We start from the raw sequence: 16,345 nt of genomic DNA, 5'->3' as shown, positions 1-16,345 counted from the left end.
TCTCTAAAAAAAGTTGATCATGTAAAAAGTTATAGAGAGAAGCATTATGTCCCGAACATGGCATGTTCAGGAGCATTCTGTCAAAAATATGTCAATGTTCGGGAGCATTCTGTCAAAAATATGTCAATGTTCGGGAGCATTCTGTCAAGAACATGACAATGTTCCGAATTATTCTGTCAAGAACATGGCATGTACGAGAGCATTCTATCAAGAACATTGCAATGTTAAGGAGCATTCTGTCAAGAATATGGTAATGTTCGGGAGCATTCTATCAAGAATATTACAATGTTAAGGAGCATTCTGTCAAGAATATGGTAATGTTCGGGAGCATTCTATCAAGAACATTGCAATGTTAAGGAGCATTCTGTCAAGAACATTGCAATGTTAAGGAGCATTCTGTCAAGAATATGGTAATGTTCGGGAGCATTCTATCAAGAACATTGCAATGTTAAGGAGCATTCTGTCAAGAATATGGTAATATTCGGGAGCATTTTGTTAAGAACATGGCAATGTTCGGGAGCATTCTGTCAAGAACATGGCAATGTTCGGGAGCATTCTGTCAAGAACATGTCAATATTCGGGAGCATTTTGTCAAGAACATGGCTATGTGCAGGACCATTATGTCAAGAACATGGTCATGTTCGAGAACATTCTGTCAAGAACATGATCATGTTCAGGAACATTCTGTCAACAACATGACTTTCTTTATAATTTTATCTCCTTTAACTTTTTTAAATGATCAATTTTTTTTTTCTATCGTGCCTTATTTTTTCCATGTGCCTGTAAGGTGGTGAATTATTGTCACGCTCTTTTTATCATTACTCTAACTTATTTTAGTAAAATAATTTTTTTAAAAGAAAATGGAATTTGTAATAAATTTAATAATGTGATTGGTTAGAGAAACTAAAATAATATTTGACTGATTAAATTTAAAAAATATATAGATAAAAATTTATTTGAAGTCTTTAAAACCTTGTTAAAAATGAATTGTTGTTATTGTAGTAAAATTAAAATGTACTATTTTAAAATTAAAATAGTACATTCATATTAGAGTGAATTGGGTTGTTATAAAAAAAATGTTTTATGGTTGAAAATGTTAAATATTTTAACCAACCATTAGGTAATGAATTAAAAAGAATTAATATATAATTTCGTGACACTTGGTTTTCTGGGAAAGAAGTAATAAATAAGAAACAAGCATTGCTGATCATAATCAGGACATATTCACTACTTTCTTTTTTTCTCTCTCTAGCCGCCGAAGAAGAAGGAGCAGAAAGAGAAAAAAGTTCCCCATTTAAACTAAAGTAGAAACAAAGTAAGATTAGCTAGTTAGCTAGCTACTTATTCACTCACACAATCACCATTTTCTATTCATTCATTCATTCTATGATCATCATCCCAACTAGCTAATTGATTTCAGTTTACCTTTCAAACCCTAAATAGTTAGATATCAGATCCAATGGATTTCAACTCTTTCTCCACCACTTCTCTCTCTTCTTCTTCTTCTTCTTCTCCATCATCATCATCCACTACTATTCTTCAGAAGGAGCACATGTTCGACAAGGTAGTCACTCCTAGCGACGTCGGAAAGCTTAATCGCCTTGTCATCCCCAAGCAGCACGCTCAGAAATACTTCCCACTCGAGAGGACTTTGACGAAGACCACAGAGACATGGAACGTAGTCGTCGACAATTCAACAACAACAACAACAACGGAGAAAGGCCTTCTACTCAACTTCGAGGAGGATCGGACAGCTGGAAAGATATGGCGTTTTCGCTATTCTTACTGGAGCAGCAGTCAGAGCTATGTCATAACTAAAGGATGGAGTCGCTTCGTCAAGGACAAGAAACTCAACTCCGGTGATGTTATCTCCTTCCACCGTGCCAAGGACCGTCTCTTCATCGACTGGCGCTATCAGATCCATCATCAACATCAGCATCATCATCTCTACTTCAATCAACAACAACAACAACAACAACGCTATTGGACTGCACCAGGGCCACTCTTTTCCCCAAATCTCTACTACTTCAATCAGCCTTTCAATATTACGTCTACGGACCACTACTCGATGTCAGGTCGTCCACCTCTAATTGTCGGTGGCTATAGCGGAGGAGCTTATGATCAAGGGATGGACATGAGATCTGCAGCGCAGCAGCAGCAACATCCACAAATGTTGATGAGTACAACTATAGATAATAATGATGTTGATGAAGAAGCAGATGAAGTATCACCATCAATACATGAGTTGTTCGACTCATCACCATCATCATCAACACCGGTCAATAAAGCCGGAGAAATGAAGCAGCTGAGGTTATTTGGGGTTAACATGAAATGCCCACTACCTGATGATGATGGATGAACAAGAAGGAGCAAGAAATTAATGTGAATGTCTCCAACTTTGTAAGAACAACTTTAAATTTTGTCTGGTAAGTAGTACTGTACGTACGATAGATCCATCGATCGAGGGATATTGTAATTAATAAGGAGATATGCTAGCTATAGCTAGCTAGCTGTTGATCATCATCATAATAGTAATATGTATATCATGGGGCTCATGAAAAATTAATAATCATGATGTAGATTCAGTTTGAATTTGCCAATTTCTGGGTACTAGGTGTATTGCAATTGATTAAAGAAGAAAAAGGAGGAGGCTTCCTATCAGAATTAGTAGATAGACTTTTTTTCTCTATAATCTTCTTTCTTTCTTTTCCTGTTTGTTCGTTGTTATGAGTGCTTTGATGGGCAAATTAATCTGAGGCTGCAGAAGCAGAAGCAGCACTGCAATCGGCTGTGTATTAATTAATGGTTGCAGATAAAGGAAGATAAGTGCTGATTTCCGTCCTCTGATCTTCTTTCTGATGAACTGCTGCTATACTATATATGTCTATAATTATAATAATAATAAAGCTGTTGCCTTTGTTTTGGGGCGCATGCAGGAGCTCTATGGCTAGCTAAGCTAGGTTTAGGAGGAGCAGGAGTAAGCACTAAGCAGAGTTGAAGTTGATCCTCCTCCTCTCTAGGCTCTACCTTTTTCTGATCAACTGCTGCCTCGGATCTGCCTATTTCATCCTCACTTTTCCCCTCCAACAAAGCAAATACCTTTTCTCTCTCTAGATTCAAAGGTATACAACTTCTCTCTCTTCAATCTATTCATTTAGGGTTTCTTTTATTTGTTTATTAATATTATTATATTAATTTTTTCAATTAAAATAACATAGTTTTTTTCAAATAACCCAACATCAAACAAGCTCATGAGTTGAGATTTGAATGTTTCTTTTTCAAAATTAATTAAGAATTTCAAGAGTTCATTTCTAAGGAAAAAAAGTTCAATCACAAAAGACAGTGTTTTGAAATCTGGAAGCCTCTATCATGGACCTGATAAGATGATCGGCTTGCTTTCCCTAGCTATTACTTGTGATATGCTGGTATATTGAATAGTTTGAAATGATAACCATCTAGATTATTGATTGTTTTCTAACCAAAAAATTAAAAAACAACCTTGTTTTCAACCAATTATGGTCAATGGTTGTTTATATTTGATATGTTTTAGAGTGTGTTTTGTTTTTTTCTTAATAGATGATCTATACATCTAGATATTTCTTTACCATGCTTTTATTTGATAGGTAAAACTAATTTTGCGAGTGAATTCCTTACAAAAAGAAAATTATTTAGTTTTAAGGTGAAGGCATTTCATTAAACACAAAATCACAAACTTTGTGATAATTATTTGAGATGAAGATCGAGGGAAAGAATCCAATCAATTACATATAAAATACATGTAAAGTTGTTGGAGGGTCAAAAGTTCCTCAAAAGTATGGAAGAACTCGTGAAACATTAAAACAAAAAGCTTGTCAAGGGGATGATATGAACATGGAGTTAGTTCTTTCACCGAATTCGCTTTTGTCCAATGTGGGAGTTCTTTTATGTTATTTCAAAGTTTAGGTATTTAAAATCAAAGCAGGTTTGAAATCAATAAATAGAAGAAAGTGTGAGAATAACTCATCATGATGAGAATGACCTTGACATTTTTGTGGGTGTTTAGTATCCCTCCCTTGTTGCTACAATTACTCTCTAAATGAGTTCCCTAAAACAATAGTGAGTAATAGGAGAAACTTGAAAAATCCTCATTGTGATGGAGATGAGGTTGGGATGTAAAAAAGGAATGGCCTACAAAAACGGTTGATACCACTCTGAATGTTAAATTATTGATTAAGGCTGTTAGAGAGCTATACATAACTCACCCCTCGAGACGGGTGAGGCTCAGGAGGCACCCTTCTAGAAATATTGAGAAAACAAGAGATGATGCAATTGAGGATGAATATGGTCTTCCATAGAGGACAAAAAAGTAGTGAGTTGATCGCATGAATAGAGAAGTTAAGATACTATCGAGAATGAAACCTATAAAGAGTTCGCGCGCTGAAAATAATTTTTTGAGAAACAATGAGAAGATAAAGAAACACAAATTCAATTAAAAAGAGAAACACATAAACTTTATTGTTATGTGAATTATGAAACTAGTAAGAAATCATGAAAATTGAATCTTTAACATCAAGAGGATTAGAATACTATCAATTTTAGTTCTTATGACATTTTTTTTGGTTGGATCTATATTTGTATATTTTTTGTGAACTTATTGTATTTTGTTTACAGTTTAAATTTGTTCAACTTTTTACAAGTTATGTCTCAATTTAATTTATATCAGTCAACATTAGCGTAGTTACTTGTGATTTTCATGTGTTCGGAATTTAATGCTTGCTTTTACAAGCTTTTGTGTATTCCATGAAGGATACCTAGCTAACATGATTGCCACTAATAGTCTTCACATGTGTTGCAATTCAAGGCTACCAACCCCATCACAAGGTCGGACACTGCTCAACGATGGAATCATATTAATCATCGACAAAAACGCTTTATTCACATACTTAATTCCATATTATGGGAAGGGAGTCTGCATGTGCCAGATCAATCTGTCTTTCAATATTATTTCTCATTGTAATTGTCATTATAAACCTTAACTAGATATGATGGTGGTCGTTATTCGATAAGCATAATTAGGAGGTGTTTTTATCTTTTGAAGAGGTTGGCGAGACTCCAAGAGACTCGCTCACTTAACTATCAACAAAGGCTTGTGGTCATAAATGTAAATCAATAAAAAGCTTATGGTCATACATGTAAATCAAATACTTGATTAGTCTTATAGTTGGTAGATATGATTCCCTTCACACAATCAGGTTATACAATGGAACAAGAGTTGGGGACATGATTCTCTATTTGATCGCATGGGGCAACTGGAACACACCTCGTTGCTAGGGTTACAAGAAAAAAAAGATTAACAGAGATGTCATGTTTGTTTTCAATTTTATATTCTTATTAAGTCTCAACATGTTCACATATGACAAGTCTTAGTTTCTCCACATTTTTTTAATGAAAAGGATGTTATAATGACTGGAATAACAATATCATAGAGGCTCCCTAATGAAGTTGACGAAGATGAGATCAGCATGGCTACGTAAATGTTCTTTTTGACAGATCGAGTTTATGTCATATTCGATGACATTATTAATTCATAGGTATGTGCATCTTGCTCTATTCCATGATGTTTTGTTTGCTTGAATAAATGTGGTTTATATTTATCATCGCGGAAGCGAAATAGGGGATGAAACTTGTCCTAATATTTAAAAAAGCAACAATAATCTTTTCATTTGATCCACAATCAACTTTGGAAAAGTAATACAATCTAATGTCAAAAGGTTTAGTTCAGAGATTATAAATCTTAATTATCTATTGTTAGATAGTCGTTACTAAGCAAATTTAATTTTCATGAGATATAATTGCATTTGTTATATACAGGTACACAAATAACATTAACAAACAAATGTCAGATTGCGAGCAACAAAGTCATGAAAGTGCTGTTCGAGATAAAAGATGAACAAGTTAACATCGAACTATATTGTCCTTCAGAGGGTAAGGATCAAATCCTCATCATATTTTATCATGGAGGCTCCAATGATATGAGTGGTGCTTTTCTATAAAGAGACTTAGTGAGGTAAACATGGATTTGGATACCCTCATCAGTCATCACATTCAGTCATTATCATCTCCTCACTTTTAGATGTTATATATCACTCTTTAGTAATAGGAAGGATGATCAATTGTCAATGGGAACGACATAATCATGATTGAATCCAAGGAAGACAAAGACCATTAAAGTTAGATTAGATGTCGGAGTGAAATTAGATTAATGATTTCCACATTCGATGAGACATGGTGAATATTTGTGGCTCCAAACCATCCCATCACGCTTCGGTGTGGCACTTCAAATACCGACCTCTTGCACAGACCTAAATGACGGGTAAGTTTCAACAATATTGTAAAGAAAAAACAAAGATTCCAAATAAGGTATGTATAGAAAAGGAATAGGTGGTATATTTTAGAAATGTCTTTAATTTAAGTAGAGCTAGTATATTTAATATATGATCCCATCTAGAAATACTTATTATGTTTTTTATATTGGATTCAGATAAGAAACATAAATAAATTTATCCATCTATATGTAACTAAGTTTAGTTTCAAATAATTTTGTATCTGAATTCATTTATGAAAAAAGAAGGAAAATATAGAAATCATTACATGGGAAACAACTCCAATAACATATGATTTATCGAACAGATTGCATACCCTTGAATACTAATTGAATGTCTGTAAATGAAATATAATATTGGTTTTGGTGAAAATGATATAATAACTTGTCTGTAATTACTATGCTCTCTTTTAACTGTTTGCCCTAATATCTTTCCCTCTCTCTATATATATACATCATAGGTCTTCAGATTCATACCTACCTAACTACATAGCATTATATTGTTGTTGGATGGAAATAGCAGTTCATTTGCAGAAAATCTTCTTCTTCGTTGGTGTTGGTTCCTATCATCAATATCCATCAGCTTGAGAGAATTAGAGAGGGATTGATGTCAGAAATAAAAGAAAAGTACTACAACTACTGCCAGAAGCAGAAGGTGGTGGTGTTACAGGATGCATCAAGTGAAGTGAGCTGGGATGCAATAAGATGGATGATTGATGACTTCTCCCTCAAGGAAGGAGACGAGCTCACACTGGTTGGTGTTCTCCACCAGGTTACAAATCCAAGTATGTTAATGTTTTCTTAATTAATTATAACATGCAATTTGTATTTGTATATATCCATGCATGATTTACTAACATAGATGGATACATGGATGGATATGCAGTGGGATTTAAGTGCAAAACAGATCGCAATTCGATGTTCGAGGTTAGCTGGAAATACGTGGAAGAAGAAATAGCGAGAAAGAAGGAAGAATTGAATCAACAAATCTTGATCCAAATAATGGAACAAGGATGTTGTCATGAAATGGTTAGGGTGAATGTGGAAATGGTGGCTGGTCCTTGTCCAAAGGTGGCTGCTGCGGAAGCTGCCAATTCATTAAACCCAACTTGGGTTTTGTTGGACAGGTAATTAATCAATCAATCAGGCAATTCATCTTTGTTACATTAATTTTAATCAATCAGGCAATTCATCTTTGTTACATTAATTTTGATGAACAGTATATACTTGAACAGGAAACTGAAGAAAGACAGCAAGTATTTCTTAGAAAAGCTTACTTGTTCATGTGGAATATCAAAAGTGACTGGACACAATACAGTCCAACAACTCAGAGGACGTCGTCCAGATGATCAAATAATTATTTGTGAATCATCAGATCATGAGTATTCATCAACTAATTGCTCGGTCTGCAATAACAAGCGGCCTAATAAGATGATGCATCGGAGGAGAATCGATTTTAGTTATAGCCAACTGTATGCAGCGACATCAGGATTTTCGCAAAAGAAATACCTGTCAGAAGGTGGATTCGGAAGCGTGTACAAGGGAAGACTGAAGGACGGGACAAAGGTAGCTGTGAAGAAGTTGAGTGAGGACAGCTTCCAGGGTGAGAAGGAGTTCAAAAGGGAGGTAAAAGCACTTAGCAACGCCCGGCATAAGAATGTTGTGATGTTATTGGGGTCTTGTTCTGAAGGAAATCATAGACTCCTTGTTTATGAGTATATCTGCAATGGCTCCCTTGATCGTCACCTCTCAAATGATGAAGTAATGAAGGGTGTTGTATGTTGGGATGAGAGAATCAAGATAGCCTTTGGAGCAGCTAAAGGTTTGGAGTATCTTCACAGCAAAGGCATAATTCACAGAGATGTCAGGCCAAGCAATATCCTGATAACTCATGACCATCAATCTCTGGTAATTAAGTATTATTAGTAAAACCGTACTTAAAGCTTATAAGCAAGCTTGTTGTTGTTGTTGTTATAAATAGCTAGGAGACTTTGGGCTGGCAAAGACACATGAGCAGCTAGGGGATTCAGATCATAATAAAGGTGGTGGTGGTGTTCTTGGTACTTTCGGATATTTGGCACCAGAATATGCAGTAAACGGTCATGCCTCCACAAAGAGTGATGTATATTCCTATGGTGTAGTTCTCTTACAACTTATTACAGGCTTCACTTCTAATATTCATGGAGGAGGGGAAAGTCTTCTCGATTGGGTATGTGTGTGTTTAAATCATCATCATCATCTATCATTCCCAAATTATCTGGTTAATAATGAATTGAATTTGATGTTTAGGCACGACCTCTTCTGAAATCGAGGGAGTACCCAACTCTAATCGACAAGAGGATCCTAGATTCCCACGATGTTCACCAGCTCTTTTGGATGGTTTGGGTAGCAGAGAAATGTCTAGAAATCGAACCTCGAAAGAGATGGACAATGCCAACTGTAAGAAGTTATATTCACTCATTCAATCTTCTAGTCTAGTCTGTGTGTTGCTGATTATATATAAAACAACAGGTGGTGAGTGCTCTGAATTATATTGTTGAAGGTGGTAATGCAAATTTTATACAAGACTTCTTCTCTCCAGCACATTCAGACACAGTTGATAGCATCCTAAACTACCCAGGAGAAGAATCAGATGATGATATTATCGCTGCTGCTGATGATAATAATAAGACGATGATAAACAACATCAGCAACGAGAGTTTGATGATGTTACTCGATGACGACGAGAACCAGATTAATAATACTAGTACTGAGTTTGTATGCCCAGCCAAAACAAAGGCAAGAACAACCAAATCAGACATGTCAAAAAGTGGTCCAAGGAACAAGACAAAGGGGAGAGCACAAACTCCTAGTAGCAGTAATAGTAGAGCTGGATTCTTTTATGATGATATGGTTGTGTAATTAAAATATAAGCCTATGTTTTATCTGTAATTGTAAACAACAATGAATTAAGTCAAAACATAAATATATATATTCAGATGAAAGCTGTTTTAGTTATACAGAAAAAGTCACACACCAACAACATTCCCAAAAACAAAAAACAGTTTTATTTGCTGAGTTGAGGTTCAAGTGGAGTGGTCAGGTTCCATATGATTCAAAACAAAGGCACCTTCATTGTTCTTGTGTACCTTCACCTTCATTTTCTCTTCCTTATCACCCCTTTTCAATTTAAGTAGTATGTCAAACACTGCACTTTCCTCCAAAACCTCAGCTTTGGCATGGAGGATCTCTGAGAGTTCATAAGGGAATAGTGAATTGGACCTCTGTTGAATTGACTTAACAGCATGATTTGCAGCATCCTGCACCATTGGGTCATGGGATGGCACCACTTGAAATCCTGGAGCATGCCCATCTGCAAAGAAACCATTTTAATGATTATACATGAATGAATTCAACAACAGTTTAACTGGGTGGGTGGGTGGGTGGCTGGATACCTTTTTTAACACCAAGATCTGATGAAGTCAATGAAGGAGCACCAGAGTCGGCATGTTTGAACTCTTGCACTTCCTTGAAGTTCATCCATGGCTTTACCCATATCTTTGTATCATATAGTTTCTTATTGCCTCCATCTACGGCTTCAATAGTAAGATGATGCAAAGTCCCAGCAACAACCTGTTCTTGTGCTTTCACTACCTTTACAAACTGAATCAACGAATTCTGAAGAAGTAGAAATAATTGCAAACTTAGGAGGAGCCCTAGTAAAAAATGAGAAACAGGGGATTGGATCTAGTAAAGAAAAGGGGGAGACCTGCTTCTTGTTGTGGTCGTCGACGGCAAAGCGGGCAAGTTCGTCGATCTCGGCGCTGTTCTGTTCTGATGTAAGAGAATCACGTAGACCACCGAGAAGAGTCGACATAGTGCTGCAACTGGTGGTGAAGATTACTAGGAGCAAGAAATTTAGGAAGAAGAAAGATTGATTATTGTTGCGTATCATTAACATCTGAATGCTTTCATCGGATATGAATTATATATATAAAGAAGATTAATAGGTCGTGCTTATGAGCATAATAAAGATTGATGCTTCGTGTCTCTTTCCTTTTCTTGTTCGCTAAGGAGGAGTGCTCCACAATTGTGACACGTATCTGCAATTCTCGGGAAATTTGACGAAATAACCTTAAAGATTGGGTTATTTGAGTTGGTGGTAAATTATAAATTTAATTGCATTCGTGGTCATTTTATTTTTTTTTGACGAAATTGCCCTTGTAGCGAAACGCTAAGGGACTTAGCGTTTCGCTAAGTGGATTAAGTTTAGTATAAATATTCTAATTATTCTATTTCCTTCATTTTCTTTCTCTCTCTTCCCTCTCTTCTCTTGTTCTTTCTTTGACGGCGGCGACGGAGGCGGCGGCTACGGCGACGGAGGCGGCGGAGTTTACATGATCTTGATTTCAAACTCTAACCTAAATCGATTTATGTCTTTATTTACACGATCTTCATTTCAAACTCTAACCCTTAACTTATTTTGCATGCAGGTGAAGGATTCTAAAGATTTGAAGGTCGAAGAAAAAAGGAGAAGAAGATCTTTATTTCAAACTTTAACCTAATTCGATTTATGTTAATGTTTCCATTATCTTATCTTCATTTCAAACTCTTCGATTTAACCTGTTCTTATTTGGTTAATATTGGTTCCGTTTCAGGGAAGATTCGTTAAGTACTTATCGTTTCGCTAAGTGTTTATCGTTTCGCTAAGTGCTTATCGTTTCGCTAAGTGCTTATCGTTTCGCTAAGTGATTACCGTTTCGCTAAGTGATTACCGTTTCGCTAAGTGCTTACATTTTTGTTTCTTTAGTTGTAAATAATTGTTTTTGTTATTATATGTTATCCCCGCAACGGCGTTTCTTTTTTAGACCTTGTTCGGATAAGGGTATGAAAAAAATGTTTTATGCAACTAATTGAAAATTTCACTGAAATCTCTTGTATATGATGCAGACTGATAAGGAGTCAAAGATGATGAGCGATAATTATAATCCATTTTTTGAAGATCATCACTCCCATGAGTACATATACTAAGCTTTGCGACTTATTGTTACCTTTATGATGAAGACTCTTTGTTTAGATCGGGATGGATGAAATGATGTATTATTATTATTAGTTATGTGTGTGTGAATGCTACTTAAGATTAAGATGATAACGATGTTTTGCTGTTTGTTGCAGCAAATACAGTTCATGTTCTTTCTTTTTATAAGGTTGCTAGAGACAACTAAACTAAACTTGACTATGTAGATATAATTGTTTTAACTTGTGTGCTTCTTGTGGCATTAATATATAATGTTCATTTTTTCAGTACTTTTGACATTCATCATCTTTTTATTTTGATTGTTTTTATATATGATTAAAAACAAATTCTAGAGTTTACTCTTAAAAAGTATATTAGTTATTGTAAGACGTGAGAAAATAAACTATAAATATCCAAAACAAACCACAAATATATCACTATATTAACTGTGATTTTATGATGGGAATTTAGTCGTCGCGATCTCTTTAAGATTCAAGAGGTACTCTTCGTGACACCTTATTCCTACTATCGGGTCATTTTTGATACAAGTATCATTACCCGTGAAGAAATATACTAAAAGTACCTCGAGACTAGTATAATCAAACTCAAGAGGTACCCTATAAAGGTATTTATAGTTTATTAGTGAAGTACTTATTTACAGTAATTGATACAAATAAACAAATAATCTTTATTAGTTTATTAGTGAAGTACTTATTAGTTGAAAATGCTTAACATATCCTTTGTATTATGTATAATCTTCAAAAGAGATGAGAAAATCTCTAGATAGCTTAACAATACATAATAATAATAATAATAATAATAAATAGGGTTCAATATATCCATTTCGAAATGCTAAGCACTTAGCGAAACGCTAAGCACTTAGCGAAACGCTAAGCACTTAGCGAAACGCTAAGCACTTAGCGAAACGCTAAGCACTTAGCGAAACGCTAAGCACTTAGCGAAACGCGTGCTGAAATTTTGATGGAGGAAGGCTTAAATGTTTATTTTCAATTTTAGTGGAGACAAATGATGATCAAAGCTCTGTGTAACCGAAAACATTAGAGCATTCACAACAATATATAAAACATTGACAATTTTCCTCAATCTTTGTTCTTGCAAACACTTCATCTGTTGGTCAAAATATTAAGGTTTAGTTAAAAGGGATGCATGGTATCTTCTTTTATAACACAACATCTCTGTTTTCTTGTCTGCCAGTTTCATCGACGAATTTAGCCTTCAATTTTGCAGTTGCTCGAGACGATCTTGACGAAGATGCGGATGTAGACGTCGACGATGAGGAACTTGACTTCGATTTCTTCCGTTTTTGCTTCTTAGGAATATCTGGCATATCCATTGGTGGCGTGTCTTTGAATATATCAGCTACTGGTTGGCTGTCCATGGATTCAAAATCTATATATCCCACCAGAAAAGAGAAAGAAAACAAATATGGATTCAAAATCAAATATGTTCCTTAAATCAAGTCATCAATCAAACTAGAATTATTTGTTTTTTCAAACCTTGAGACGCCCATGTTGACGAGATTATGGAACTGGAACCGCCTCTTAGCTCATGAATGTTGCCTATGGAGGCTGTCGAGAAATCAGACGATGTCTTGAATTCGTTCATCTATATCATCATCATCATATCATCATCAAATTAAAGGACAATAATTGAAGTTGAATTTACACAAATTGAGAAAGAATTAGAACATACCCAACCGGGAGCATTACTAGTGGATCCATCCCAGCCAATATGTGACACATGTTTCACGTTTGTTGGATACCCAATATTCAACTCACGATCCTTCACAACTGCAAGAAGAATTCTTGATCATTATTGTGACTTATGATAAAAGGGAGAAAAGAAAAAGAAAAGAGGGTTTGCAATTTGCATGCAGGAATTACCAAAGATTTGTGATATAAATTTAAATCCTTTACGAATCCCTTTGATTTTGGTTGCCATTGATATGATACAGACTGAAAGCTCCAATCCTCAGGACAAAAGAGCAATCAGTCCCTAATTCCTTCACAAAAGGAGGTTCTTTGGCCTGCCTGTCAAAAACAGAACATATTTTAACCCCTTTTTCTCATCAAAAGTTAAGAATCAAACCCAATAACATAAACAATGTCCATGAATAATAGCCACAAAATGTTGTAAAATTGCAGGAGAAATGATGCTTCTTGCAACGATAACTTGCCCGCAGAAGGAGCTTGGTATATATTCATGAATGATTCATCCAATCATGGAATAAAAAACAAACATTGGCCTAGCTAGAAAAAGATACTACCTTTGATTCTAAAGACCAAGAGAAGCAATAATTGTTCCTACTTCTTCTTCTGCAACTAATCCCTGCATTACGACACTAATCCATCTCTATCTTCTTCCTCATGACAAATTTAACTAAGCTAATCTTCTTCAATACACCAAACAAGAGAAAGAAAGAAACGCTAAGCACTTAGCGAAACGCTAAGCACTTAGCGAAACGCTATGCACTTAGCGAAACAGAAAGTAAACTCTAAACAACAGATTCGAAGATGTATAAATCAAACATCAATAATAAACTTAAAGTATCACAGGATAAACGTACCAAGTGGAACCGTGTTTGTGCTCGTCGTGGAGCTCATCGTCGTGGATTTCGCCGTCGCCGCCGATCGCCGCCGATTGCCGCCGCCTAGTTTAGAGAGAAGGAGGAGAAGGGCGGGAAGAGAGAGAAGGAGAAAAAAAGAAATGAAAAAAATAGGCTGGGATATATTAAATAGTAAGGGTAATCTGGACATTTCACACATTACCACTTAGCGAAACGCTAAGTCCCTTAGCGTTTCGCTACAAGGGCAATTTCGTAAAAAAAAAATAAAAAGACCACGAACGCAATAAAAATTATAATTTACCAACAGATCAAATAACCCAATCTTTAAGGTCATTTCGTCAAATTTCCCGCAATTCTCCACAATTGTGACACTTATCTGTTTTTTTTTAATATTAAATAATAATAACAAAAATGATTAATTATTCTTAATATAAAAATAAATTATACTTAAATAATAATAATAGATTAATTATAAATATTTAGAAAGAAATATACAAATAACATATTGTAAGAGATTAAAAGGGAGAATAATAGTGTATTTTTTTTTATTAATATAATAAATATATTTATATACTTGAATTATATTAACAATAATATTGTATAAAAAAAATTTAATATAATATATTATAGAATATGTAATATAAGAAAAATATAATATAATATATTATATTATAGAATATAATATAATAATATATTAATATAATATATTATTATATTATATACATTAACAACCTCCTTCAAGTTCAAGGTGGAAAAACATTGAACATCTTGAGATTGAAGACTAAATTTTGAAAATGTTAAGGAGGATAAGATATGGTAAAAATGTCAGCAATCTGAGCTTGCGAAGAAATGAGAATCAATTTTATGGTACCATTAACGACATGATGCCGTGTCAGATGACAATCTATTTCTATATGTTTGGTACGTTCGTGAAATACATCATTATGAGCAATCTGCATTGCACTATTATTATCACAGAAAAGTGGAATAACAGCGGATGAAAGAACACTCATATCTTGAAGTAACTATTGTAGCTAGAGAAGCTCAAAGGTAGTATCTGCAAGAGCACGATATTCAGATTCTGTACTAGAGCGAGAAACAACAATTTGTTTCTTACTTCTCCATGAAATGAGAGACGTGCCAAGAAAGAAACAATAGCCAATAGTGGATCGATGATCAGTTGGATCACCTGCCCAATCAGCATCAGAGTATGCTCGTAACTCTAGAGGAGAAGAGTGAGAAAAATATAGTTAATGAAATAAAGTTCCTATAATGTATCAGAATATACGAAGAACGATAGAGAAATGAGCTATACGAGGAGATCACATAAATTGACTCACGATATGGACAACATATGCAATATCTGGCCGAGTGACAATAAGATATATAAGACTACCAACTAGTTGTCGATAAAGTGTTTCATCACTTAGTGGAGTACCATCAGTATCAGTCAAATGTTTTGTGGAGTCAAATGGTGTGTTAACAACTTTTGTGTCAGTAATACCAGCCCGAGATATGAGATTAATTGTCTACTTAGCTTGTGATAAATAGTAACCGGATTTGTCGGAAGCTATTTCAAGTCCCAAGAAATAACTTAAATGTTCAAGATCTTTCATTTCAAATTGTTAATGTAGAAAATTCTTGCGATCGCGAATTCCATTTGTGTCATCACCAGTAATTATAATGTCATCCACATAAAGTAAAAGTAAGGTACAACCTTGATATGTTTTGCGCAAAAATAATGCATGATCATAAGAGCTGGATTTGAAACCAAGATTACCAATGGTGTAGCTAAATTTGGCGAACCACTCCCTAGGAGCTTGTTTAAGACCATAAAGAGCTTTGCGGAGTCTACAAACTTTATTTGGAGGATAATCATACCCAGGTGGAGGTTGTATATACACTTCTTCTATTAGTTCACCATTAAGGAATGCATTTTTGACATCTATTTGAAATAGTTTCCATCTTTTGCTAGCAGCTACTGCAATGAGGCTACGAACCGAGATCAATCGAGCAACATAAACAAACATTTCCTCATAATCAATACCATATTCTTGAGTATATCCCTTAGCAACAAGGCGACTTTATATCGTTCAACTGAACCATATGCTCGTGTCTTAATTTTAAAAACCCATTTACAACCAATGACCAACTTATGTGAAGGTAAATCAACCAAGTCCCAAGTTTTTGTCTTCATAAATTTTGCAATTCTTCTGTCATTGCTTGCTGCCATAAAGGGTTAGAGTTGGCCTCGCGAAAAGTACGAGGTTCATAGAGAGAGACAATAGCTGAGTAGACATGAAAATTATGAAGACGAACAAAAAGTTGACTTACACGATTGGTACGACGAGGAGGTGGTGGTGATGGTGATGTTGGTGGTGAAAAATAAGAAGATTCTTGA

The 16,345-nt window shown here is 35.0% G+C and overlaps 4 protein-coding genes across 5 annotated transcripts; 2 read left to right on the top strand and 2 right to left on the bottom strand.

The window, feature by feature from the left end:
* The first annotated feature begins 1,252 nt into the window (after positions 1–1,252).
* On the top strand, positions 1,253–2,520 carry LOC124946152 (B3 domain-containing transcription factor NGA2-like). Its single transcript, XM_047486721.1, has one exon. It carries the CDS (start codon positions 1,460–1,462, stop codon positions 2,357–2,359), a length of 900 nt encoding a protein of 299 aa, XP_047342677.1. The 5' UTR covers positions 1,253–1,459; the 3' UTR covers positions 2,360–2,520.
* A 3,956-nt stretch (positions 2,521–6,476) lies between these two features.
* LOC124944898 (PTI1-like tyrosine-protein kinase 3) lies at positions 6,477–9,494 on the top strand. 2 transcript variants are annotated; one of them, XM_047485247.1, is made up of 6 exons: positions 6,477–7,146; positions 7,236–7,488; positions 7,597–8,269; positions 8,343–8,570; positions 8,651–8,800; positions 8,873–9,494. In XM_047485247.1, exons 1-6 carry the CDS (start codon positions 6,969–6,971, stop codon positions 9,260–9,262), a joined length of 1,872 nt encoding a protein of 623 aa, XP_047341203.1. In that variant the 5' UTR covers positions 6,477–6,968; the 3' UTR covers positions 9,263–9,494. The 2 variants fall into 2 exon arrangements, with proteins under 2 accessions (XP_047341203.1, XP_047341204.1); XM_047485248.1 differs by having other exon boundaries at positions 6,823–7,146; positions 7,248–7,488.
* Positions 9,310–10,343, bottom strand: LOC124944899 (cysteine proteinase inhibitor 12-like). Its single transcript, XM_047485249.1, has 3 exons — positions 10,110–10,343; positions 9,796–10,018; positions 9,310–9,713 (listed from the first exon to the last, which is right to left on the bottom strand). Exons 1-3 carry the CDS (start codon positions 10,299–10,301, stop codon positions 9,427–9,429), a joined length of 702 nt encoding a protein of 233 aa, XP_047341205.1. The 5' UTR covers positions 10,302–10,343; the 3' UTR covers positions 9,310–9,426.
* A 2,187-nt stretch (positions 10,344–12,530) lies between these two features.
* On the bottom strand, positions 12,531–13,319 carry LOC124944900 (CRIB domain-containing protein RIC10-like). Its single transcript, XM_047485250.1, has 4 exons — positions 13,262–13,319; positions 13,071–13,168; positions 12,875–12,983; positions 12,531–12,767 (listed from the first exon to the last, which is right to left on the bottom strand). The coding sequence occupies exons 1-4, from the start codon at positions 13,317–13,319 to the stop codon at positions 12,538–12,540; spliced, it is 495 nt and encodes a 164-aa protein (XP_047341206.1). The 3' UTR covers positions 12,531–12,537.
* Between the last annotated feature and the right edge of the window lie 3,026 nt (positions 13,320–16,345).

Source organism: Impatiens glandulifera, chromosome 7 (genome assembly GCF_907164915.1).
Source record: "Impatiens glandulifera chromosome 7, dImpGla2.1, whole genome shotgun sequence".
Taxonomy (NCBI): domain Eukaryota; kingdom Viridiplantae; phylum Streptophyta; class Magnoliopsida; order Ericales; family Balsaminaceae; genus Impatiens; species Impatiens glandulifera.
Note: the sequence above shows the minus strand (reverse complement) of the source record. Positions and strands in the feature narration are given on the sequence as shown.

Excerpts from the sequence above, each read along its gene's own strand:
- LOC124946152 (XM_047486721.1), top strand. The coding sequence starts at position 1,460 with ATGGATTTCAACTCTTTCTCCACCACTTCTCTCTCTTCTTCTTCTTCT.
- LOC124944898 (XM_047485247.1), top strand. The coding sequence starts at position 6,969 with ATGTCAGAAATAAAAGAAAAGTACTACAACTACTGCCAGAAGCAGAAG. Across the intron at positions 7,147-7,235 it reads CCACCAGGTTACAAATCCAA|ATGGATATGCAGTGGGATTT; the intron begins GTATGTTAATGT and ends ATGGATACATGG. Across the intron at positions 8,571-8,650 it reads GGGAAAGTCTTCTCGATTGG|GCACGACCTCTTCTGAAATC; the intron begins GTATGTGTGTGT and ends TTTGATGTTTAG.
- LOC124944899 (XM_047485249.1), bottom strand. The coding sequence starts at position 10,301 with ATGTTAATGATACGCAACAATAATCAATCTTTCTTCTTCCTAAATTTC. Across the intron at positions 10,019-10,109 it reads ACGACCACAACAAGAAGCAG|AATTCGTTGATTCAGTTTGT; the intron begins GTCTCCCCCTTT and ends CTACTTCTTCAG. Across the intron at positions 9,714-9,795 it reads AGATCTTGGTGTTAAAAAAG|ATGGGCATGCTCCAGGATTT; the intron begins GTATCCAGCCAC and ends GTTTCTTTGCAG.
- LOC124944900 (XM_047485250.1), bottom strand. The coding sequence starts at position 13,319 with ATGGCAACCAAAATCAAAGGGATTCGTAAAGGATTTAAATTTATATCA. Across the intron at positions 13,169-13,261 it reads ATTTATATCACAAATCTTTG|TTGTGAAGGATCGTGAGTTG; the intron begins GTAATTCCTGCA and ends TTCTTCTTGCAG. Across the intron at positions 12,984-13,070 it reads CTAGTAATGCTCCCGGTTGG|ATGAACGAATTCAAGACATC; the intron begins GTATGTTCTAAT and ends ATGATGATATAG.